At 39.1% G+C, this 27,285-nt stretch overlaps 1 protein-coding gene across 5 annotated transcripts in view; it reads right to left on the reverse strand.

Annotated features, from left to right (window-relative positions):
- Nucleotides 1-22,771, reverse strand: part of ano7 (anoctamin 7) — a 28,713-nt gene extending 5,942 nt beyond the window's left edge. The window contains exons 1-17 of one of the 5 annotated variants that reach the window (XM_084419547.1): nucleotides 22,634-22,771; nucleotides 16,399-16,552; nucleotides 16,053-16,110; nucleotides 15,567-15,715; nucleotides 11,231-11,338; nucleotides 11,005-11,141; nucleotides 9,952-10,009; nucleotides 7,755-7,865; nucleotides 4,152-4,317; nucleotides 2,270-2,360; nucleotides 2,081-2,177; nucleotides 1,814-1,957; nucleotides 1,527-1,664; nucleotides 1,327-1,425; nucleotides 342-444; nucleotides 150-261; nucleotides 22-76 (exon numbers count right to left, since the gene is read on the reverse strand). In XM_084419547.1, the coding sequence (XP_084275673.1) occupies nucleotides 22-76; nucleotides 150-261; nucleotides 342-444; nucleotides 1,327-1,425; nucleotides 1,527-1,664; nucleotides 1,814-1,957; nucleotides 2,081-2,177; nucleotides 2,270-2,360; nucleotides 4,152-4,317; nucleotides 7,755-7,865; nucleotides 9,952-10,009; nucleotides 11,005-11,141; nucleotides 11,231-11,338; nucleotides 15,567-15,715; nucleotides 16,053-16,110; nucleotides 16,399-16,488 (1,716 nt within the window). In that variant the 5' untranslated portion in view covers nucleotides 16,489-16,552; nucleotides 22,634-22,771. The other 4 variants (XM_084419544.1, XM_084419545.1, XM_084419546.1 and 1 more) reach the window with 4 other exon arrangements.
- Between the last annotated feature and the right edge of the window lie 4,514 nt (nucleotides 22,772-27,285).

Consider the following 27,285-nt stretch of genomic DNA (forward strand, 5'->3'; position numbering starts at 1 on the left):
TCCAACAGTGCAAACACTCACATCCTCATTTCGGATTCCTAGGAGTTTGCCATAATTTCCAGGGTATCCAGCAAACCTGTACAACAGATCAAACATTAGTTGAATATTGAATCTTCATACATATTCATGCATTCTACCTGCATACCCACCTTCCCTTGAAAAACGCAATGTAAACAGGAGATGAGTAGAAGTTGACAAACTGGAAGATGAAAACCTTGAGGATGAACGCGTCCTCGTATTTGGTCTGGGTGCGGTGCATTTCTAATAGAAGGAAGAGGATGATACTTTGTTTTGGCATAATGAAATACCAAAATAGTATGTGTAGATATGAAATAGCTTACCCCATCGTGTCAGAATTTGGGCCAGGTAAGTATAGAGCCGCGACAACAATAGAATAACCAGCAAATTTAGCATTGAACCAGTAAGGCTAGCTATCCTTCCAGCCTACAGGGGTGAAAAAGACCTCTTAAGTAAGCAAAGCATAATGTTACAATTGTGCTGCAATATGTGATTAAGCAATGGTTGGTTTACATCGGTGTAAATATTAGCACAAGGCATTCGCTTTTGACTCATTGTAGCTGGATTCTTGCAAGTCCAAGATAGTTTTATTGGTTGGCCAGTGACAACCCAGCTAACAAAAATATGTTCTAAGTATGTTTTGCAAACGTTCCCATTAAGTTATGAAAATGTTATTTCTCAATGTTCTCTGAACGTTCTAAGCGTCCAGTATTTTTTCTTGGTTATTTGCCAGGGTTATGTTCTGTTTTGGTGCCCTCATTTTGGTTTCCGGCTTAGTGGTCGTTTACAAGACATCGTTTTTAACTAAAAACAGAAAACTTTTTTTGCGTTTTGGCCGTTTATTTACACGACAATAGCGTTTTGAGGGCCTGAAAATGCAAGCTTTTAATAACAGGTTTCAAAGTGGACGTACTTAGTAAGTTGGTCCAAAAAACCCTCTCAAGTTCAGCTAATCACAGGTAATATAACTTTAAACTATATTTAAACTGTTTCCTTTAAGTTAACTGCAATGAACATGCAATTAAGTGTCTGAAAACATTCAATTCAGTGAGAATATTTTATATTCTTTCCATACTTTTGTGTACAAAGGTACACTCTAGGTACAAAGGTGTACCTTTTATCACCCCAGTGACAGCTTTTTGTACCTTTTTTCCTGAGAGTGTACTTCTTTTTCACAAGGGCTTGCTAATGTAAATGTATCTTATCAAAGAGATTTTTAAATCTGTATCAGCAAAAATCACTTGACAGTCTTTAATCACTGTGAAAATAATATGGTTTAGGTATCAAAAGGAATAGAAAGAACCTTACTGAAAAAATGAAGAAAAAATTATGAGATCTGTAGATAATGATGCTTAGGATGGACCGATACAGGATGATGCCGATTAGAAATATCAAAACCATGGAAATCTGCAAACATAAAGAAGAAAATTCAACCATGATGACAATGATTTTAAAATTGTGTTGGCAAGATTTCTCAACAGATGTGAGATGAAAACCCATTGACTAACCATTAGAATGATGACCATGTTGCCGGTTAGAGTACGACTCAGTCGTTGAGTCTCTGGAAAATAGGCCTCCTCAGTCCCAGTCACAGGATTACGAACCGTCATGGGTGCCAATGCTGTAAATTCTGGTCTTGGCCTCTCCTAATGTCAGAATATAAATATTATGGAAAGCAATGGAGACAAAGCATTTTATTGTTGTTATTCTATTAGCCAAAATATTAGTTGCATTGCTCAAGCTTGAAGACTAGAGCATATTAAAGGTTTAGACACTGTGTAACCAACTTAATCACCTCTACATCTTCAAATTCGGAACAGTCCCATCGGTGGGAGAGTATGGCGCTTGTGCGCTTCCAGTACTCCAGGAAGGTGACGGCCCACAGAGACATGAATATACTGAAGAACACAGTTCCTCCATTGTCAAATAGTAAGCCTGCCTATCGCAAATTTATGAACAAGTATTTTGAGTACAAAATGTGAAAGCTTGTTCACAGAGAACGTGAAAATGCCATAAACAGTTTAAAAACTAGGTGACCTTAGAAAGTATAGCAGATGTATACCTTATAAGTATAGCAGATGCTGGAGAGGTTCCAGTAGCTGCAGATGTTGCATAATGGACACATTACAAAGGCGTCTCGACTGGAGCACAGCTCTTCTCTGCGGAAAAGATATCAGCACAGACCACAGGGGTCAGGATCAGTGCTGGGTCATCAACATTATGCAGTTATTAAGTCTGTGATAATACTTACGCAGGCACATCGGTGACCATCAGCCAGATACCAAACAGAAATATAATAAAACCCACTACTGCTGCTGGTAATAACCAGCCTGTGTAGAAACCTACAGATGAGAAATAAGGACGGAAAGTTAGTCATAAGCTTTGTCCCATTTCAGAGGATGCTTATGGACTGCGAAGTGGACCTTCACAGGGTATTCCGCCATCTTACAGTTTTTCTCAGTCGCTTTGGTGCATTTCTCACATCACTATTTACATTTGCACAACAGTTAATGCAGTTCTCAAAACAATTAGTACAAACTGCAAAACCTAGTTGATAACCTGCAAAAGCGTGTCACTTTCTCAAAATGGATAGCTCATTCTTCAAAAGCAAGTATTCATGTCAATGAAAGTGTCAGTGTCATCAAGATGAAAAGTCCTGACACCATTGTGTATGAACAAGATAGTCAAATGGCTTTGTCATGGTTTCATTATGACAGTTTACTCTGTAAATGTTTTCCAATGCAAAAAAGTCAGATCTTGGTGACACCACCTGAACATGCTCAAGACAGCACTATACTGTATACTATTTGCACAGCCATTTGAAAAATACAGTAAAGTTACACATTATTGTATTTAGTGAGGTAACTGAGTACAAGACACTGAATATGTATGTTTCACATTTTTACTGCATATGCTTTTTGCAATTCTAATTTGTTCACAGCATTGTGCAAAAGAAAAAAATACACCCTTATTTACAACAAACATAAACTCCCTTTGGGTAGAGCTGTGCGCAACTGTACACAATACTGCAGTACATATTGGAACTGAACATACAACATACAGTACTGTAATCATTCATGCACATCCAGATGTTCCTCTCTGTCTGGCCACATAATTTCATTACATCACAGCGAATATCATCTCTTGCTCAATTGCAAATTGTTCAATTTAGGAGACATAAAAAAAAAAAAAAAAAAGATTTAAAAAAATGTGTAAAATTTGCTTGACAGATTTTGAGAACTAGTTCAACATTTTTGTATGTAATAACTCAAGCAATGAAATAAGGACTATTAATTTTATATGGAATGACTATTCAGCATTCACAAGTATAGTTAATTTTGACTGACATGACATAAGCAAATGATAATGTTATAAAACAGCAGAGAGTTGTATAAAAGCAATTGATGCATGTCCAAAAGCATTTGCAATTTGTTGGAAGGAATGAGAAGCTGCTACTATGATGTGCACAAATGACTAAATGTTGTGGAGGTTGAACTAACTGTTGTGCAAATGTAAATAGTGATGTGAGAAATGCGCCAAAGCGACTGAGAAAAACTGTAAGTGAGATTACAACCCGAAGGGAGCGAACCTGTTCAGTTCGAGGGGTACTGCGAACGGTATAGGGAATAAGGGAACATCGATACATCAAGTCAAGTCAAGACACCTTCATTTATATAGCGCTTTTAACAATGTAGCTTATTTCAAAGCAGCTTTACAGTGATAATAGTAAATTAAAGTAACAAAGATTGTTTTGGCTTTACAGCAGCTCTAGAATAAAGTTATTTTCCAGCTAAGTTTAGTTTTGATGGATTCACTTCTGTTGCAAAGATCATTAGTTGTTAACTTACGGGCCGCTTACAAGACACCGTCTAACAGAAAACCCATAACGCGCTCTGGCCCGTTCATCCGCACAACAACAGTGCCTGGTAAAAGTGATACATCACCTAACAGGAAGCGCTTAAATCACCCCACTGTCAGACAGACAGACAGACAGACAGACAGACAGACAGACAGACAGACAGATAGATAGATAGATAGATAGATAGATAGATAGATAGATAGATAGATAGATAGATAGATAGATAGATAGATAGATAGATAGATAGATAGATAGATAGATAGTTCAGTCATACCCAACCATGCAAAGTAGAGCGCTATCTTCTCGCCAAAGTATTCGCGAATGTGATCCAGAGGTTGGTACTTTTTCCAGCAAGCCCAGCGAGCCCAGTAGTGATGCAGAATCTGTCTCATGTTGAGAGACTGTGGATCTACTGGAGTCCTCGGGATCTCAAATGGACCCTAATGAGAAGAACACAAATCATCGCCAGTTCAAAATCAACATTAAATTGTGTTACATATCACCCCATTTTGCTTTCGTAATGTGACATCTTTCCATTAACTGGATTGTGAAAACTGGGAATTATATGGCAAAATAATAATAATAATACAGCTTCATGATTGTCATGGAGGGGTTCAAAAATAAGACGTTGCTTGGTGTCAGATAAAAAAGGAAAGTTATTATACGTAGAGCAAGTTGTTTGCTTTTGAGGAAAGATTATGAAGATAAAAAAAAAAAATTGTGCAATGGTGCAAAACATTCCGGGTTACTTGACTGTAACCCTGTTCCCTGAAAAAGCGGGACCGAGATGCTGCACTTGATTTAAACGCTATGGGGAACGCTTTTGTGCATGACCAGCTGTGAATATATATGTGCGCAACATGTCAATGGTATTGACTTTGAACTTTTATAGCGTCGGACAGTGAGGTCCTGGGACATCCCTAGTGTGGCAATAAAGCGCAGCATCTTGTTCCCGCTTTTTCAGGGAAAGGGTTACAGTCAAGTAACCCGAGACGTTCCCTTTCAAAAGATACACTCAATGCTGTGCTTGATTTAAGCACTATGGGGAACGAGAATACCCATGCTGCCGCACTGTGGGTCTCTGGACCCCTTACAGTTGTGTAGTTGTGCTCACAAGAATGCAAGGTCTCAGACATGAGCTTGTGATGTTGACTCAAGGACGTGTGAGCCCGGAGTGGCTTGAACATCCAAACTAGAAAATCTTATGAAAGTGTGCCAAGAGAAAGCTTGACCGCGCGCCTCATAGGCAAGGGCAATAACATCCCTCGCCCAATTGTCTGTTTTGCGGAAGCCGCCCCCCTGTTTTGGCCCCTTTGACAAACAAATAGTTGTTCTATGTAGGTCTGGAGAGCACGGACTGGACACAGTCTGTGAAGTCTCTCTTGATCCGGCGTTGTGAACGGCGGAGGGCAGAAGGCCTCGAAAGTGACCGTATGTACGGTCGAGAAAGGGACCTTAGGCAAGTAGTCAGGATGTGGATGCAAGTACATACGTACATACGGTACATACGGTCACTTTCACCATTCCTGGGGCAAAGTCCTGGGGCAGGATGGCGAGACTGACAGAGCCTGCAAATCCTTTTCAAATTCTTTTAAAAGAAGTGATATCCATAAGGAAAAAACATCTTAAAAGGGGGTTCAAAGGGGGTCTCAACCAAACCCTCCAGGACTATAGCTAAGTCCCACAAAGGGATCTTGGTTCTAACGGGAGGTCTCAGCCGCCTGGTTTCACGAACAAAGCGGGAGAGCAGAGGATGTTTCCCAAGTGGCACCCCATCAATCAAGGTATGGCAAGCTGATAAAGTGGCCACATAAACCCTGAGAGTGGTGCGGCATGTGCCTCATAATAATTTCTCCTGCAGGAATTCCAGAACTGAACCAATCTGGCAGTTAACTGGATCTGCATTACGTGCAGTGCACCACCTTTCAAAGACACCCCATTTATTGACTTAATTTTTCCTAGTGGAAGGAGCCCTAGCACTGAGAATGGTCTCTATAACTTCAGGTGAAAGCCCAGTGTCACTCAGTTGGTAGCCTTCAGGGGCCATAGCTCGGGCCAGGGATGAAATATTGTCACCTGAGCTTGAGACAGAAGGTCCCTTCTCTCCGGTATCGCCCAGAGCGAGCCGTCGAGAAGAGATATTATCTTCGAGAACCATATTCTGTTCGGCCAACACGGCGCTATCAATAAGAGGCAAGACCCTTGTTGGCGAACTCTGGCTAGAACTTCCAGTAGCAGAGCAACTGGATGAAACACATAGAGCTGCATTCTGGGCCATTTATGTGCCATCGCATTACATAGAAGGACTGGGTGACTAGGAGAGAAGTAGAGGGGACATTGCGCTGTCTGTTGGGAGGTGAAGAGGTCTACCACTGTTTCGTGAAATTTTGACCAAATTTGTTTCACTACCTCGGGGTGGAGTTTCCATTCCCCTGTTGGTATTTTCTGTGAGCGCAGACTGCCCCTGGTGATTTATGTAAGAGATTTGCCGTTGTGTTGTCCATCCGCACTAGGACATGGCAGCTTCTCAGCTGCTGGAGGAAGTATTTCAGGGCCAGAAATATAGCCATCAACAAAATGGGTACCAATTTTGATACCTCCCTCTGAAAGGGGATGTTGGACGTTCTGTGTCCTGGGTGATAACAGGAAGCAACGGAACGACCAAAACTTCACTGGAAACTGCTGTCCCCTATAACACCAGAGGTGGCGGGATGATACAGAGGTTTCGTGGGGGTATCGGGAAGAGGCGGGTAGATTTATGCGCCCCGTCCCAACTGTTTTCACCGAGCCGCCAAACAGGCCGGAAGTTGAAATGGGGGCATCAAGCAGGAACATTTGACACGGGAAGAATAAGGTTTCCCCCATGAACCAGTTATCTCGTCATGGAGGTCTTCAAAGAAGGGGAGATTCTGTTGTTGTCGTCCCTCCCCCTGGCCACCAGACAGAAACCTGTCTTCCAGTTTAGATAATTTGGGGGTCTCCTCTTCGCATGGCCAGTCTAGCTTTAATCAGGCCAACGCACGAGTTACCACCTCAAGTAGTTCCTAAACCAGTTTATCATCACGTGAGGAACGCTCGGAGGTTGGTAACTCGAAATCCAAACCGGATCCTAGAGATTCGTCGTCCTTTGCACGAGCCGAAGAGGCGCTGGGGCACGCATCGGGATCATGCGAGAGGACATGTGGATCCAGAGAGAGAGCGAGTGATAGGGATGGTCCCGTCTGTCGTCTTAGCCAGATCCATTCGCAAGCCCCACGATGGAGTGGTGGGTGCTAGCCCTTGGAAATAGGCGAGACGAGTGCGTAGCATTTTTAACTGTAAATAACTCACAATGCTCACACTAGCCTCACTCTAACGCAAGGGCAGCATGCTCTTCCCCCAAACATACAAAACAGTATTGGTGTGTGTCCGATTCAGCCATAGGGCGTAAACACCGTTTGTTTTGTAGATCACTCATATCTTTCTTTCATTTTTTTCCCTTTTTTTTTCTTGTGAGATAGTGAAGATGAAAAGAGAACTGCCAAGCTCTCAGATACACTGGCAGATACACCTGTGGCACATCTAATTATAGTCTCTGATGTGCGCACATTCCAATGACGTCACTGTCCGAGGCTATAAAAGTTCAACACATTTGCACACATATATTCACAGCTGGACACGCACAAAAACGTTCCCCATAGCGCTTAAATCAAGCGCAGCATTGAGTGTAGCTTTTGAAAGGTAAAATGCCTTAAGAATGTAACTGAAGTCAAATTTGAATTTATGTCGACTTTACGTATCACTGCATGCATAAACAAAAAGAGAAATATGCAGATAAGAAGTGTGTTTGTTAAGGTAATGTTCAGATACAGTATAATGTATGATACTCTTACAGTACCTCATGTAAAGGAAAAGCAGCAGTGAGAACATTCTCACTAACCAGCCTGCCGACTCCAACCTCCCCTCTCTTCAACGCTCCATATGGAGTCCTGGCTAATATCTCATATAGCTTCAGAAAAAAGGACAGAGAAATTACAGGAAACTAGTAGATCGGTTTCTGTATGAGAAACATGATGGCAAGTAAAAGTGCATTAAGTATTTTTTTTTTACATTTTCTACATGTAAGAAAATGTACTAACCCATACTGTACTCAGGGCCGGCGCTAGCTATAGGCAGAGCAGGCGATTGCCTAGGGCCTCGGGCTTTGAGGAGGGGCCTCCATAACCGTAACATCCCCTATATATATAGTCCACCAGTCAAGACGGACAGAAATACTAGCCTCATTGGTCATTGGATATTGTTGAATTGTCACTCATCGGCAGTTAAACCAATTAATGTTTCCGTTTCAAAGCGGGTGCCGGCTTCTGAACGTTTGTGTAAGGAACGCATCCATCAGGTGCTGCGAAGCAAAAGCCTAAATAGGCACGCAAAGAAGCACAGCTCGTAATGCAGGTGTGTGAGTTGTCGTCATCTATTTTGGAGTGATTGCAATGTATTCTAAATATAAACTTGTACTGTAGATCAGCGTCATTTCTGGAAAAATCATTCACCGCTTTATTACGAGTTTAAAAGAGCGCGAGCGTCATTAATGTGCCCAGACGCGCAGAAGGAATAACATCGCGTCGGGAGCTGACTAGTAAAAAAGCTACAAAAGTAAAAGACAAGACGTTTGTATTCAAAGTTAAAAAGCCAACACACTACAGCATTTTTACATGTTTCAAATAAAGGATCTCATATCTATGGGTCTATCTTCTAAATTCTGCTGATGAGTAAAAAAAAAAAAAAAAAAAACTGCTCAGTAGCGACCGTGTCTTTCTCTAGCATATTTAAAGCTGCATTCAGTAACTTCGGGATTTCTTCGCTGTATTCTCGCTTTTTGCTGGCAGGTTTCTCTCTAGAGCTCCCCCATTTAAGGTAACAATGCAATACATAATATCATAATATCTGTAGTCAATATTGATTAAATGGGAGGGAAAAATCCTGCCCATACCGCAGCTATGAAAAAAATGATAAAAGCACTTATGTTCATCTACTGAAGTGGTATTCTGGAACTGTGAGTAAATTTAATAAAACAGCAAAATAACAACAACAACAATAACATCTTCATTAAACAAAAAAGAGATTACCTTAGATAAAGTTTGACTAATATGTACATACAGTATACCGCTAAAAAGTCTGGACCCATTACTATTTTTAATGTTTAAAGTTTCATATTATGCTCTACAAGCCTGCATTTATTTTATCAAAAATACAGAAAAACAAAAACAGGAATATTCAGCAAGGATGTGTTAAATATATAAAAAGTGATAGTGAAGACTTTTTTAAAACAACTTTTTAAAAATAAAAAAATCCTGAAAAAAAGTATCACAGGTTATAAAATAAATATTAAGCACAATTTCTAACATTTGATGATAAATCAGAATATTAAAGTTTTCTGAAGGATCACGTGACACTAAATTCAGCTTTGCATCACAGAAATATATTTTAAAGTATAGTAAAATAGAAAACCATTATTTAATAATATTTCACTATATTATTTTTCTGTATTTTTGATCAAATAAATCCAGGCTTGATGAGCATAAGAGACTTCTTTCAAAAACATTAAAAATAGTAATTTGTCCAAACTTATGTACTGTATAAGTAAAAATATACTAAATTTAAAATTAAATGTTGTATAAATATAAAGGTTAGGAATCATATTTGTTTCAAGTGTTTTTTATTGGGGGTGGGGGGCCTCCAACATGAATTTTGCCTAGGGCCTCCTAATGTCTAGAACCGGCCCTGACTGTACTTTTAATATCATGTCAGTGCTTTTATATTCTATATAAGGGTGGTATTCCCTCATGGCGGCATCCATTTTGAATTTAAATAATCAGAATACAACTAATTTGTGAAATAAATAAATCATGGGATACAATTTTCCTTCCAATTAGGGTGTTTCAACAATGACTTTGGAAATTGAAAATGTTACACACAATGCAGTGCACAGCAACAGATGTCAGTATAAAGCCCAATATGTGTCAAATTAATTAGCCAAACAAACAAACAAACAAACTAAATCCTTTCATTTTCAAGAACAGGCTCTCAAAACTCACAATCTGGTGCCTCTGTGTGGTTTTGAAAAAAGTGTCCTTGTTTTCATATCCAAGAAACCTAAAAGCAGCATTAAAGAGTAAAAACACACTTTTCCAAACAGTGTAAATACATGCAAAAGCTTGATTTGAAATGATGCACGATAAAGATATACAGTTCACAAGTGATATTTACACGAGACATCAAGTCTCATGTGTAAGCTCTTCTCTGAGACTGTTCTCTCCTTGGTGAACAAGTAAACTTAAAAAAAATATAATAATAATAACTTTTGGTGATAATGACGCTTCAACTGAGGCACAGTTGTAAAAAAATAAATCACTCAGTAAATACTGTAAATACTATTATATCAATCTTTGTTTAGATCATGCTAACTTTAAAAATTTATTATTATATTATATTATATTATATTATATTATATTATATTATATTATATTAAAATATTATATTATATAAAAAGTTGATTGTAAGTGTGTGAGTAAATAAATGGGTCAGACAGTCATTCTGACACAGCAAGAACTTTGCATAAGTGTGTATTGGGAGTGTGTGATATGTTTGTATTTAAGGAGGTGCTGACTCTATGCAAACACTAAAGTGTAACTGCATGTTACATGACAGGCTCAGATCCTCTTTGCACACAGGGTTTGAATACATGTTTACAGTTCACTATTTTTTAACTCACTTCCTTCCATCACAAACCACCAACTTAAATGGTGTGAGGTGCATATTTTGTTTCCATATTTTGCATATTTTGTTTGGGATATTACTTAAATATTCACTAAATGGAAACTGCAAGATGCATATAAAATCTTATTTACTGCGTTATGTAGGGGAAAAAGTCACAGGCTTCCCCGGTTCCAGCAACTTTTTATCATTGTATTACTGATACTTTCCAACCGTTTCACAGGAAGTGACGATATTATCCATGTTTCTATCCATGTTATTTCTTCTTCGAATTTTGGGATTTTGCACAAAAAAAAAAAACTGCTGAGGAAAAGAACCAGAAGAACCCCAAAGAGTAATATTTTGTCCCTTTTTGGATCAGTATGGATTGGTACCTCTCTAGTTTATTGCTGCGGAACTGGCAGGTATAGTAGTCCGGTGGAAGGTTGGGCACATCTTGTGCCATTATGTTTGGGATGTGCAGTTTTTCTAGGAGGTTCTCAGACCAGTTTGATACTGGAATTGTCACAACCTGAAATCACCCAAAAGAGAAGAACAGTTAAGATATATTGAGTATATGTATAATTTACTTTGTTATATAAAAGATCAGGTATGCTTTACCTGTAATGGCACTCGAAGGCTGATCTCCTCAGCATAATAACACAGAACATTCCAGGGTGCGCTCAGAAGGACATAAGTAGTCTTTGTTTTTCCCTGCATGACCTCTTTCTAAGACACATTCACAGTAGGAGAAAGACATTACATTAGAAAGTGTACTTTTATAATGTGTTTATATTCAGTTCAACATGTAGGAAATATATCAGTGTTTTTGATCTATATGATATAAATGAATGGTGTCCAATGTTGTTCCAAGAGTGCTGAATCTCAGCTTAGCTTATTTGCATTGCAAAAACCCACGTATCACAATCATGGATTCTCCACATCACATTTACATTATGAGAAAACAATAACAATACATTATTTTACAGTGTTCTTGTTAAATGTTACATGACGTCACCACAGTAATAACTCTAAAATTTGCATATACCTGCAACTAACCCTTAACCAAACCCTAACCCATTATCTGTCAGACAAAATAGTGATCTGACGTGGGTTGCGCACAGAAAGTACCTGGATGGGTGTCCAAGAGCTTAAGTAGGATAATGGTTTCGTGACTTATAAAAATAGCGTAGACGTAAGTAGTTATGCCCATAAACTGAGGTATGTGACCAGTAGGGGATGGTGACAAGATTTTCAGTATGAAGGGAAGCATAAAGGAATAGTTATTAATCTGAAAAAAGGAAATTCTTTGTAGGAATGCAATGCCAGGCCAGGATTTGCGAATTGTGATCCTTTGGCTTGTGGATTGATTCATTGGTTTGAAAAATTTGGACAAAAAATGTTGTGTTCCTGAGCCTAAGCTAGGAGTTGGGAACTGGTAAATGTGATGGTAGGGGCTGGTTAGTAGAAAAAACGAGATTCAGGGGCTGGAACGGACTCTGTGGCTTTAATGGACTCTGGGTTTGAGTGGAATCTGGAGCGGACTCAGGGGCTGAAGCAGACTCTGGAGTGGACTCTGGGCTGAGATCAGGGGCTGGAGCCGACACAGGAGTGGACTCAGGGGCTGGAGCCGACACAGGAGCGGACTCAGGGGCTGGAGCCGACACTGGAGCGGACTCAGGGGCTGAAGCAGACTCTGGAGCGGACTCAGGGGCTGAAGCAGACTCTGGAGCGGACTCAGGGGCTGAAGCAGACTCTGGAGTGGACTCTGGGCTGAGATCAGGGGCTGGAGCCGACACAGGAGCAGACTCAGGGGCTGGAGCCGACACAGGAGCGGACTCAGGGGCTGGAGCCGACACTGGAGCGGACTCAGGGGCTGGAGCCGACACAGGAGCGGACTCAGGGGCTGGAGCCGACACAGGAGCGGACTCAGGGGCTGGAGCCGACACAGGAGCGGACTCAGGGGCTGGAGCCGACACTGGAGCAGACTCGGGGTCTGGAGCTGACACAGGAGCGGACTCAGGGGCTGAAGCAGACTCTGGAGCGGACTCTGGGCTGAGTTCAGGGGCTGGAGTCGACACTGGAGCAGACTCAGGAGCTGGAGCCGACACAGGAGCGGATTCAGGGGCTGAAGCAGACTCTGGAGTGGACTCTGGGCTGAATTCAGGGGCTGGAGTCGACACTGGAGCAGACTCAGGAGCTGGAGCCGACACAGGAGCGGATTCAGGGGCTGGAGCCGACACTGGAGCAGACTCAGGGTCTGGAGCTGACACAGGAGCGGACTCAGGGGATGGAGTCGACACTGGAGCAGACTCAGGGTCTGGAGCGGACTCAGGGGCTGAAGCAGACTCTGGAGCGGACTCTGGGCTGAGTTCAGGGGCTGGAGTCGACACTGGAGCAGACTCAGGGTCTGGAGCTGACACAGGAGCGGACTCAGGGGCTGGAGCCGACACAGGAGCGGATTCAGGGGCTGGAGCCGACACTGGAGCAGACTCAGGGTCTGGAGCTGACACAGGAGCGGACTCAGGGGATGGAGTCGACACAGGAGCGGACTCTGGAGTGGACCCTGGGCTGAGCTCAGGGGCTGGAGCCAAAACTAGTAGTTAGCTAGTAGTAGTAGTAGTTGGCTAGTAGTTAATCAATATTACTCAGTTCTTGAATGTATAGTTACACTGTAACAAGGACACCTTAAAATAAAGGATAACCACACTTTTTTTTTTTTCAAGTTTAAGTGCTTTTTGGGGCCCTTACATTTTACATTTAAAGTTCATATATTTTAAATGTACTAAATTGATATTTCATCTTTTGAGATGTGTAACTACAAATATATTTAATACATGACATACAAGTTTCAATAGAAATGACATTAAAGCATATTTTACTTTACCACAAATGCTTGTCAGTATATTCAGCAGTACACTTTATATACTATATTTCAAAGACATATAAATATAAATCATTATGAAATGACATAAAATATGTATATAAGTCTTACTAAAAATGTTGTTCAACTAATTGCATTTAATATAGATATTTAAACTAGTGTCCAAAAACATTACATTTATTTTGTGCTAAAGTATTTTATTTCTTTTTAAAAGTATGCTAAAGTGTACTTCTTTTTCACAAAGCTTTATACACACTCTAAAAACTAATTCAGAGGACCTTTAGTCATTACTTAAATATATATATTGTTGTGAAATAAAAAATCAAGTTCTGAGATGCTGTTAGACTTTTTACTTGTAATTGTTATTTTATTGAGCTGGGATGACACACAAATTATGTCTATTGATTCAATATACTATCATGACTTGTCAGAGTTTAACATTTTCAGTTAATCAAAAATGTATTTAATTTTAAGTTCTGTTAATGTAAAAAACAATTTGATGACGTGTAATCGGCATAGACAGTGGTAAACGGTCCGCAGTTTCCTTGCGCATGTTTAAGGCCAGACGAGTGTGGCCACAGCTGAAACTCGCTGAAGCGTAATGTGGTGAATGGTAAGTAATTTTATGCTTACACATATTCGCATTCGCTCAGGATTCTGTTGGTGATAGCCTACTGTAACCGAATAACGAAATCTGGAAGTCCTTACTCTGAAAGTTGAGCAGTGTTGATAGTATACGTTACTGTGTGCCGAGGTAAAGTTAGCTAGTAGCTGTAGCCTGTCACTGATTGAGTATAGCTAACCTTACACTATTTGTTCAGATACTTTGCTCAAAACAAGTCGGAGTTATGTAGGGCCCTATGAATTCCGTTTTAGTTTTCCAAATTTCGTTTTTATTGTTTACAATTGTGACAGGCGCCCGTGCATGTTACTGAGAGAACGAGCAGAGAGAGAGAGAGAGACCCTCCTCCGGCCGCGCGCGCGCATTCTCACAGTCTTCAAACTGTCTTGCTCTCCCTCCCTCCCTCGCGCATTTTAACGTTAATCAAAATTGATATTACCATCAAAATCAATAGAGAATTGACACGATGGTAATAGGTCGGAAGACCGAAGTTTCAGTTTTTTTTTTTCTCCCTGAGTTACCGCTGTGTGTGAATTGTACTAAAATAACGTTGCCTTATCTTCTCTGAAAAGCGTTCCGCACATTCAGCTGACGAACGAAACCTATCCAGTGATGAAATGTTTTCTGTGTTCAAACTTCACAGAGGCAATTTATGAGATCAATGTAGATCAGAGGAGAACAAAAAAGTGTTGGCTGATTTTTATTGACAGATTGTCACACTCTACAGCCAATGATATATTTAACAGTGTGTGCAGTGTAGTGACCATACATTTCAATTGAATGTTTGATTTGAAGTGATAAGTACACAGGTTGATTTCTAAGAAAATTTATGCTTTACGTTGTATTAGAAAGGACATGGTAATACAGTTCATTTAAATGTTTTGAAAGGGAAATATATTAAAAGATGAATGTTACATGTATGTTTAAAAGAGTAGCCTAATCAACTTCAAATCAAATCAAAAGGGCTCAGCTTAACTCTTGCAGAGATCAACTTAATTATTAAGTTCATGGTACTTAGAAATGTGTTTTATTGCATGGCCAAAAAACTGCTTCACCTAACTTAAAACATTATGTTGGATCAACTTAATTACTTGCATTCATGTTGAAAATTATTAAGTTCATGTTACTTAGAAATGCGTTTTATTGTGGCCCAAAAAAAGTAATTCACCGTACTCAAAACATCGCTTTGAATTAATGTAATTCTGCCAGTAGTCTTAACATAAAAATTCTAGTGGAAAACGTTAACATATTTTTTTTTGTTGACCCAATGTTTTATTTTTTAGAGTGCACGCATACATACATACATACATACATATATACATATATACATAAATATATATATATATATATATATATATATATATATATATATATATATATATATATATATATCCCAAATTTAGATCTTAAACTGAGTTTGATGTGCTTGTAAACATTGTCATACTGTATACCGTCTCCTGATGAAGGCCGGCAGCCTGGAGTCTGGAAAGAAATTCTGTCCTCCATTTCCTGTGTGTATCACGCGAGGAACCGGACGAAAGTTCATCCAGTTCTGCCGACTTCAAGGGGTTCACAGATTCCTCCCAAACCAAAACAAAATCTGTCATAAAAAAAAAAAAAAAAAAAAAGAATATTCATCAAATTAATTAAAATTCTAAATGCTTTCATAAGAGGTTCACGTTTTCCAAAATAATAATTTATCAAACATTCATAGCTTGGCATTATACAGATGAATCTCATACAGGAAACACATAGGAAATATTGTGTAGAGAAAGTGGACAAAAAAAAATCTCTAAAAGATATTTTTTGACAAATCCGTTGTCAAAATGACTGTAAATTGCATGATCAACTCTCAACTCAGAATTGCAAGTATCTCATTTACCTTTATAGACACAGAAGACAGTCTTTTCCTTTATGTTCTCCCCCATAATACTCACCAATTCGGGTGACCCCGTCACTGAATACATTCTTGTTTTCCTGAGGTGCCACACATGTCTGTGAAAAACATGAACACTTCTCCATAATCAGTATCAATATGAAGAACTGATATATCCATGCGTACAAACTTCAGAGAATGATCTTAACAAGAAAATTCCTCGGAAAAGCCTCAAATGTGTCTTATCAGGGATATTAGGGTGGAGTGGCGGAGGAATGCGAGGAAATTTGGCATGTTTGTGTTACATTGTTAACTCGTAATTAGCTTCCTCTCTTTGTGATCGCTGATGAATTTTGTAAACAACCTGCACTTTTTTTCCAACTCAAGATAAAAGACAATTCTAGTACCTCCACGCTCCCGTAGGTTTGTTTGAGGTGGTCCGAGAGGGTGATAAGTGTGGCGTTGTCCTCCACTAAACTCTTCTTCCTTTTCATCATTATCTCAAAAGAGCCAGTTTATCTCTGTGTTGTCTGTCCACCAATCTGAAAAAGTTCTCTCCCCCTTTAAAACATGATGCAATGATTCAGTAATTATTTGGCAATAAAGAATATAACACAATCTGGCATGTTCAACTACCAGTCAAAAGTTTGGAACAATTTATACTTTTGAGGAAACTGATCATATATTTATTTTCATGATTCTTTGATGAATAGAAATTAAAAAAGGACAGCATTTTTTTTTTTTTTTTTTTGTAAATGTCTTTACTGACACTTTTGATCAATTTAATGCATCCTTGCTGAATATAAGTATTAATATTTTGTATTATTGTTATTAAATCTTGCCCCAAACTTTTGAATAGAATGTTTCCACGAAAATATTACAACATAAATTTTTTCAACATGGATAATGATAAGATATATTCCAGCAGTAAATCATCATATGATTTCTGAAGGATCACGTGACACTAAAGACTAAAGTGATGATGCTGAAAATTCAGCTTTTCCATGGAATAAATTATATTTTAAAATATATTAAAATTGAATATTGAATATTACACTATTTCACACTTTTTTCTATTTTAACTGTGTTTTTGATCAAATAAATGCAGCCTTGATTGGCATTAAAGACTTCTTTCAAAAACATTAAATAAAAAAAAAATCTTAGTTATTGATACACTGTAAAGAATGTAAGCATAAACCTGTGCTATCTCAGGATATTTTTGAGGTATTAAAATGCTCTTTCAGACCTCAAACAGAACATGATGATCAAATAGTTCTCAAAACTTAACACCATTATGTAGGTAACGTGAGATAACGAATTATTGCATTCAGAAGATGAAACACTGTTTATAAAATGACCTATTTAAAGATGTGCACAATGTACTGAGAAAACCTCCCTAAAGAGCATTGAGTCCCTGAGAGAACCTTCATACACAGAACAACAGTACAAACGCAAACACTTTCCTTCAACCACAAATATATTTTATATAACTGGGAAAATGAATGAATGTTATTGCATTTTAACAAAATATCAAACCATGAGGCATTAAACACTCTATGTCTATGAGACTTTTTTTTGCCATTACACCACCCTGGATCTCTGAAACAGATGTGCTACAGAACAGTGAAAGAGGATGTTAGTTAGTGAGGGAAACACTTCTACCAATTAAGCAGTCTGAGGAGTCATCATGTGTCACACTAATGCATCCTTTAAAGCTGAAAGTGTTACATCACTGCATTATTTCTGACAGTTGGCCCTTCTAAGAAATGTTCAAAACTTAATAGTAATTTTAACATAATAGTAACAATAAAATTACAAGCATATAACAAAATGAACTTAACCCTCTGGCGCTGAGAAAATTCAAAAAGGATAAATGGTCCTGAAAAAGACATCACACTTGTATTGTTCAAGGTCAAAAATGACCACATTGGAAATGAATGGGAAACTTTTGGTACTGCGCACAAACAAAATCTATCTGAAAACAACTTTTTGGAGATATCAACTTCAAATTTGGAACACAGCTGGTTTAGAATTTGATTTTCTCACAGTTTTAGAGTAAAATGTGTCTTGGAAAATATATATTTCATATAAAAGTTGAAAAAGGTATTTTTGTGCATTTTTTTTTATACTAGTAAATAAATGTTAAATGTTGTAACTTTTTTTCAAGTTCAGTTTTTTTTTACTTTTTTTTTATTTTTTTTACTTCAACAATAATCAAACTTAAGTTTGTGCTCTAAAGCATTCAATTATGACAGTTTAAATTGGAAATGGCATTTTCAGGACCAAAAAGTGAACTTCTGCATAAATATAATTTAGTACCATATAATATAAAATATTTGTAATATTTGTACTAAAATATAGTACAATCATTTCATTGAAATAAAAAAAAAATCACCAGAGGGTTAAACTAATATCAAGTATATAAATAATACTAACAGTGATACAATCCAGCATGATTTGTGAAACATAATACCAGATTTAACTAGTTTTTGAATATCATAAATCGATTTTTGGACACCACTGTATTTTTTTCTCTCTCAAGATTTGGAATCAGTGCTAGTAACAATAATAATTGCGTCCTCATTTACAGTGATAATCTACCAAAATACCAGATGTGTGTGAATATTCCAGAGGAGTGTGACTTCATAGTGATCATAGACATAGTGATCTACTGTACAAAGAATTATCCCACTGTACAGCTTCAAACGTAGTTTAGGTCAAAATGGAGAAATGGTCATATACATTTTTTTCCATCACACTCTTTGCAACTTAAAAATAATTTACATAATCATTTGGTTACTTTAAATATTGTCTTCAAAATCCTTGTCTGATCCTTTGAATTTTGGTATATCAGCGTGTTATATAAGCCTTATGGACAGATGTCAAGATAAGTAAGGGGTTTTAAAAAAAAACTCTAAAAAACTTAAGTTAGATTCGTTAGAAACCATCTGAAATTTACAATGGAAGTACAGGTATATGGGATTTTGGGGGTATTAGATTGTCCACTATGGGAAAATCTGTGTAATAATAATAATAATCCGAACAGTCTGTAGGTCTGTGCCAAGTTTAGTGGATGAAGCTTAAGTTGCAGTTTAAAATGTTGGTGTCAGTTTATGGATTTAGAAAAAGTAACAGCATGTTTCCTTTGCCAAACCAGCATAACGATTTGGCACTGCAGCATAAACATTTTCATTTATTAGATTACCATACATCTCGTGTACATTCGTTACTGCGGTGCATTGTGAGATTAAATGAGTGCACTCGATAACGGCCACTATGATTTCGGACACCACCTTTGTCACGGCCAAGGATGAGCCGCATGAGTTTTGTTTGGAGCTGCACTTGCCTTTGAGGCAGAGGAATGTGAGCATTGTGAGCTCTTTTCAATTAAAGCACTCTGCTCAAGGCTTGCTTTCTTTTGCGAGTGGCGAACCTCAGCACCCTCATAAAAGATCATGGGGCCCACGTGTCGATTTGGCTGATGAGCCAGTGACGGGTCCTTCCCTTTCTCTTGTGCGACGCCCTCCCGTTCGCTGCTGAAGCACGCCTCAGCGCTTCTTTAGAGCAGGCTGAGGGCGTAGGTTCTCTTGTCAATAAAGAATCTAGTGGCTTGGATCTTGCTAACCAATATTGGGTTCTTCCATTCGGCCTATCCTTGTCACCCCACACATACACAAAATGGCTCCATTGCGACTCCAGGGCATTTTAAATAACATAGACGACTGGCTGATTTTGGCGCAGTCTCAAGAGCTTGCGCATCAACATCGGGATGTCTCCCTCGCCCATCTTGTATCTCTTGAGACTCGACGCCGAGAAAAACGTTCTCTCTCCAGCCCAGAGAACAACGTATTTAGGGGTTAAATGGGACTTGGTCACCATGCAGGCACAGCTGTCTCTAGCACGTTTCGAGTCCATCTTAAACACCCTGAGTGATATTAGGCTAGGTCCGGAAATTATTTTCAAAGAGTTCTTTGAAAGGCAGCTTTGTCCATGGCGATACCTTTGGGGCTTCTGAACATGAGACCATTTCAGTTGTGGCTCAGAGCCAGGGGATATCATCCAATGGCCAATCTCCAGAGGCAAATAAGGGTAAGTGCATGCGCCGAGTGCATCACGCCCTTTCTAAAACCCATGTTTATGGTAAGGGTTAGGTGCTGTGGGCCTTTCTATGTGGCTTAGACCCTGGTTCCTCACCTTGGGTCCTACTCTAAGCGTGTGTTGTCGTCACAGGATACAACAGACACTTCCTGCATGGGATGGGGTGTGGTCTTAGATGGCCCTCCAGCCCAAGCGGTCTGGAGAGGTCATCATCTAGCACAACAACAATTGCCTTGAATTGATGGCTGTATTTTTGACCCTGAAGTACTTCCTCCAGTAGTTAAGGGTCTACCATGTCCTAGTGTAGATGGACATCAATATGGTAGTCACCTATATAAATAGCCAAGGCGGACTGAGTTCACACCATCTGAACAGGTTAGCCCAGGCTGGGTTTGTATGTGTTTCGACCGATCGCTCTGCTCCCAGGAGTCCTGGCCAATGTCCATCAACAAGGGTCTTATTGATCTCATCTTATTGATATTGCCTCGTTGGCCGACCAGAGTTTGGTTGGAGTTTGATTCCAAACAGGAGGGACCTTCTGTCTCAGGCACAGGGGACAATATTTCATTCCCGGCCCGAGCTGTGGAACCTTTACATTCAGGCGGTTCAGGCCTCCGTTTAGAGCGAAGATCCCTTCGTGGGACTTAGCCATAGTCTTTGAGGGGCTAGGGGGGCGTATCCAGACGTCTCTTCAAATAAAGTGATACCTGAAGGCGCACCTGTTTCACGTCTATTTATGGTCTCTCACAAGCATTCCAATGACATTATGCCACACATGCTTCACAACCGGTCAAACAGAGATGTTTTCCATAGCGTATGGTCTGATAGTGATCAAGGCCTGTTGGCCAAGATGTGTGTACTTTGGGGGTCTATGAATTGTCACACGTTTAGTACAAGAAGATTGTAACTCTTGCTCTGTCTCTTTTTGGTGCTCTGGCTCTCTTATTCTCTGGGTCCCTTTCTTGAGGCTCTCTCTCTTTACCTCCTCTTTCATCTTACTCTCTCTCTCTCTCTCTCTCTGGTAACATTTTACATGCTGGGTAAGATTAATGGTATAAGTTATCATCATCTCATACATCTATATTGTAACTATTTTAAGTGTAACCATAACCCTATTTTGCCATTAAACCTTTTCAATTACAAATAATGTGCTAGCTAGTTTTGATTTGGTATTGACTTTGAAGTGCTACCTATTGCAATACAATATTGTCACTCTCTATAACAACGCTCACCCACATACTAAGCTATTGTAACTGTGCTTATTTCCGTCGATGGTATAAGTGGCAGTGGGTGGTAATAGACAAGAAATGTACAGTTTTCTACCATCTTGCTGGCAATGTTTCTTGAGTCATTCGGCAGTCTTTCAGCCTGAACCCCTGCAGGAAATCCACCCTTACACAGCTCAACTCATAGTACACACCCAGCTCATCGTTTTCGTTAAAACTTGACACATTAATACAAACACTTACTATTCTATACATATATTTATACATTTAAAATAAAACTTGCTACGTGTACGTGCAATACTAACTGGGACTAGTAACAGTACTTGCATTTTGCTGCCCTGCTGTAGACTTGATTGCTTCTATTCCTCTCCTCATTTGTAAGTCGCGTTGAATAAAAGCATCTGCTAAATGACTAGATGTAAATGTAAATGTACTGTAAATGTTTTATCTACCTTTGACATCTGACTGGTCACACAAACCTAACCGTTAGTCCAGCTATGTCATAATGGATACGTCCTTTTTTTTTATCAGACCAAAACATATGTTTAGGAGGATGTAAGTTTCCTGTATAGGCTATTGGTTGCTCTTATTTTGCTCTTCACTTCTGCTTCTTCTCCTCTACCCCTCCTTTCATTCTGCAAATATCTCACTACTTTGTGTGTTTCTTTCTCTATACTCTGATCTTCAAAATTTTAATCTGTTAGATACTCTGGATTTTATTATAAACTATTGAATATAGATCTTATATATATTTAAACCAGTTTGCTAGTACAATTTTCATATTTACTTAATTTATTTGTTTTACATTTTTACTTGATATTTGATATTCCTTATTCAAATTTGATCTTTGACAATCATTGCTTGTCTGTCTGGACCTCATTGCATCAGTATTATAATTTAAATTGATCACTTATTGTGTACATACATGTAAACATTGTACTTATATTTAAAAAAAAAATACCTGCCTGTAATTACAGCTGTAATTAATTTCTGTAATTACATTTTTGACCCTTCCCTACTCTTAAACCTACCCATACCACCAAATCTGTCCCACCAATCCCGTATCTGACCTCAATAGCAGCAAAAGTGATTTGCAATACAACACGTAAGATACAATAAGTACAAAGTGTACAATGTACCTAACATAATTTTTTATGTAAGTACATAGTAATTAAATAAACCTCATGTAAAGTGTGACCAGCTATTAATAAACAAATCACGCAAATAAATGCCTAATGAAGCAAATTTGTTCCAACTTCCCGTCAGCAATGTCAGAGTTTTTTGGGTCATTTTTCATCTCGGCTCTCTCGCTACTCACCTGCAGTTTCCTTCCTGAATCGCTCTCTCCTCCTCTCTGCATTTGTTTCTCCTCTAGTTCTCCTCAGCTCAAAGATGTTGACATTATCTTTAAAACGTTTCCCAAAAGATTTTAAGTGACGCTTTCCAAGGCTCCAGAGCTGTTGCAGGATAAAGCCTGGAGGGAAAATCTCCCAATGTTTTGAAAGGACGAATAGAGTGGAAAAGACGAATAGAGTGCAAGTAAAGAGGAAAAGGTGGGGTAGAGTCTGGTCATGTTTGCTGTTAAGGAGGAGTTTCTCTTAACTTTAGGTACACACACATACTTGCAAAGATGGACACACAGATACACATTGAAACCAAACAGTCATAATATAAATGACTTATATACAGTATCAGTGTGTCAGTCTTGTCAGAGCGACAAAACATTAGCTTTACGTTAGCTTTAGTTGCAGTTTTAGGCTTCAATGCAAATTAACATATTTCATGGTTCACATTTTTAAAACTGCAAAATTAAATTCCTTTAATATTATAAATATATGTTAACCTAAAATGATGAAAGAGGAAGTTTATTTAATGAGAAAACATTTGGAATGTAATATTATGACTGTATTTTGTAATGTGTATCTTAGGGCTGCACGATTTGGGGAAAATGTCATATTGCGATAATTGAGGTCAATATTGCGATTACGATTGCGATATGCGATATAATAAACAAATGGTTTCATGAGTCAACTTGCTTGTTTCTAAAGGAAAATAAATGCACACACAGATTAGTGATAATGTGCCTAAAGAAAAAAGTTCTTTAGTCAAGAGCAGTGAGTGTTTTTCTCTGTTCCCTTTGTTCTTTGATTAACTTTAGCGACAGATTTTTTTTATTTATTGCATTTTAACAAGAACAAAACATAATTAACATACAAGAGTACATATAACCATACATGTCAGGGTTAAAGAAAAAAAAGAAAAAAGAAATAAAAAAAGAAAAAAATAGAAAAATAAATAAATAAAAAAGAATAACTTTAGCGACAGATATAATTAGTGGCTACTGTGTACTGTCCCTTTAAGACCAGCCGCTGTCAGCGGATCTCACACGCGCCTCATTCTTTCACGAGTCATCACAACTCTTCATGTTCATCATAAGACTACTCTTATGTTATGAAGACACTCGACAAAAAGACATTTTGGCATAATTGTGTGTGTTATTGTTCGTTCAAGCTCGAAAGAGAACTGTATTCTGTCATGCTGTTTTGTGCGCACGCACGATAAGCGCGAGTCTTTCTGTCTGTCACAGTCAGGACATTCACAGGCAGCGCGTTCATTTTGGCATACGTGTTGTTCGTTCTACCGCGAAAGAGAACTTGATACTGGCGCGCGTCTATCTGTGTGTGTGTCAGGAGGACATTCACAGGCAGTTCGTTCTTTTATGTCTTAACGCGCATGAATGGTTTAAAAGCATTTGCATTAATAAGTACGTTAACAGCGCTAATTTGTTTATTTAATATAAAATCGCAGCATTTTGCGTCATATAATCGCGTAGGCTTGACATCGCGATTGCGATTGCGATACGATTAATCGTGCAGCACTAGTGTATCTTGATATCTTCCACTTATCAGTGAATACACAAGAAAACTCACAATTTTTGATGATTAATTAGAGCAAAACCGTCAATATACAATCTACGGACATCAAAACTAACGGTCAGGTCAAAACTAAATTACTCTTCTTGCTTTACTTAGTTCAGCTTGAGAATTAAATTTAATTAGTATACATTTGGTTTTCAAATATTTCTGTTTTTAAAGTAAGGAACATTTATACAGTTAAAGCAGGAACAAATCATCATCCTTATATAATTCATATGTGATACACACAAAGTATGTAGCTAGCTACACAATTGTGTTTTTTTCCTTTTCTGAATATGTATATTGTTATGAGTAAAATTATTGCATTATTTTCTTATGTTGTGTTGAAATGGTAATTAACAAATGTATATTTACATTTATTTGGATAGAAATAAAGGATTCTTATTTTGATACTTTAGTTGGAGAGTCGCGAACGAAACAGTGAACTGCGCATGCGCCCTCACATCTTATCATTTTATCCTGTTTAACAGGTAAAAATATGGACATTCAAAAGAGAAAAGTTTAACGATAGGACAGTGATCGCACTATTACCATGTTGTAATAACATGTGAAGTGTTAAATGTGTTTTAGTTGATGACGTTTTGCTTGTCTTGATGTATTCTCACTATAACATGAGGAAAATAAGATAAGTATGCTCCAGTGGTCATTATATCTTAACAATAGTTTTGTATTGATAGTTTCTGAGTCATAATACGTTTGTTTACTTATGTTAATGAGTTAATAGGTAGTGTTAAGTGTATCTTTGAAGCTCACTCTGTGATCGCATTTGGCGCGCTTGCCAGTCACGTGACCAGGCACTGAGAGCATTGGAAGCCACAATCTCTGTGTATCCATCAATAATCCATTCCTATGGAGGTAAAAGAGTGAATTGTGTTGCACAATGGTTTTAAGGAGCAAGTGCCTTTTGGAATACACACTTTCAGAGTTCATATGAAGTAAATTCATACTTAAAGCGGGGCTCAGTAGTTTCGGGATTTCTTCGCTGTATTCTCGCTTTTTGCTCGCAGGTTTCTCTCTAGAGCTCCCCCACAGCTTCGGAATAGATATTTGACAACACTGTTGTAAAAACTCGTTGGTGATTCTCAGACACCAGAGGCTAGTAGATCAACGACATCAAAGCAGATGGGACATTCTTTAAAACGTCTTCTTCATTCGGGTTCGAACAGCGTGAGGGAGCGCAATAATGACAGCATTTTAACAGATTTCTTTTGGCCGTAAAGCAGTTGTTTACATCGCGAGACCTGATATCATGCGATACTCCCTGACGCGGCGGCCGGCGGCCCGCCGGCTCAAAGTTGCAAGTGCGGGTTTTCCGCTCACGGGCACCAGGGGGGTGCGAAACGACCACCATTCAACCCGAAATAAGTAATATAACCATTCCAATGACTCCGAAGCTGTTCAGTTAAGGTAAAAAAGTTACTTAGTTCACCTTTAATATCATTGTGTTAATGAATATTGGCAGTACTGTTTATAAAATATGATATATAAGTTAAATGTTAACTAAAGAAGGTAAAGTGAAGAAATGAGCTGAGTGAAAAGTGACAAAAAGTTATTTTGATGTTGGTGACAAAGTGATGTAATGAGACAGACAAAATAATGTGAATTAATGCTTTAAAAACAACTGTTGTGCTAAAATTTACTTGTGCATTAAATAAATATATCTGCAGAGGAGCTGTAAAAGCAGACACGACTCTCCCGTTCTTATTTTATCCTGTTTTACAGGTTACAGTAATCTGTCAGCTGGGCCTACTGAGCCTGGGCCTGCAACACATTGTTGCATGTTCCTTAAATATTTCTGTAGATGAAATTGTCAGGGTAACCAGACTCAAAGCAGGAGAAGAAATGCAAAACCCCAAATGCAGGTATTTATTGACAACAGCAGTATAAACAAGAAAGCAGGTGAGTATATAACTGGATAACAGTTCAAACAGTGAAGTATGGGAATTAACTTGCCTTTCATCTTTATCACAGGTTGAAGATGGAATCACACACCCAGAGATAAGACGAGAAGAGAGCAAACACACAAACTCACACACACGATAAACAAAGGAGGAAAGAATCACCAACACTGGAGATTACGATGGAGTTCGCGGAGACAGCAATTGAGATCGCTGGCATACAAAGGCAAGTCTTACGAGAGAGTCTAGAGCAGTGATCTCAAACTTTTTTTTTGGAGGGCCACAGCTCTGCACAGTTTTGCTCCAACCCTAATCAAACACACCTGATCAAGGTCTTCAGGATTACTAGAAACTTCCTTGCAGGTGTGAGTTGGAGCTGGTTGGAGCTAAACTGTGCAGAGCTGTGGCCCTCCAGGAATTGAGTTTGAGATCACCGGTCTAGAGTCTTAGACCAGGTAAGGCATCTGTATCCTTGTAGGTCAGACATTGACTGAATGTGTGAGTGCTTACGAGTGCAATGAGCATCGGGTGTGGGTGATTGGTAACTGATTGACAGGGGAAACTTGACATTACTCCCCCTTTCTCTGGAGGTGGCTCCAGACACCTACAAATTCTTTACAGCCCCGGAGGGTGCTGCCTCTCATGGGCAAATGGGGACCCAAAGTGTAGTCAGAGGAGTTTGGAGCCAGGACTGAGCCGACAGTGCAGGGATTCAGGGCGGAGCCGGCAGGGCTGGAGTCCTGGGCAGAGCCATCTGAGTATGGGGCCTCTAGCACCTGGAGAGCCGACACAGTGGGACGCCTCTGGAGAACTGGCAATGTCTGTCTAACCGGCAGAGCTGGGAGCCTCTGGAGAGCTGAGAACGTCTGGCTAACCGGCAGAGCTGGCAGAATGGGAGGCCTCTTGAGATCTGGCAGTGTCTGGATAGCCGGCAGAGCTGGTAGCCTCTGGAGGGTTGGCAGAAAGGGATGCAGCTTGAGAGCTGGCAGAGAGGGTTAGTCCTAACCCTAACATCTGTAAAGCGTCTGTAGGGCCAGTTGCAAGGAGAGACTCTGGTAGACCGGCTGTGAGGAGGGACTCTGGCAGGCTGACAGTGGGAGAGCTGGCAGAACGGGATGCTTCTGGAGAGCTGGCAG

The sequence above is a fragment of the Rutilus rutilus genome (assembly GCF_951802725.1).
Source record: "Rutilus rutilus genome assembly, chromosome: 9".
Taxonomy (NCBI): domain Eukaryota; kingdom Metazoa; phylum Chordata; class Actinopteri; order Cypriniformes; family Leuciscidae; genus Rutilus; species Rutilus rutilus.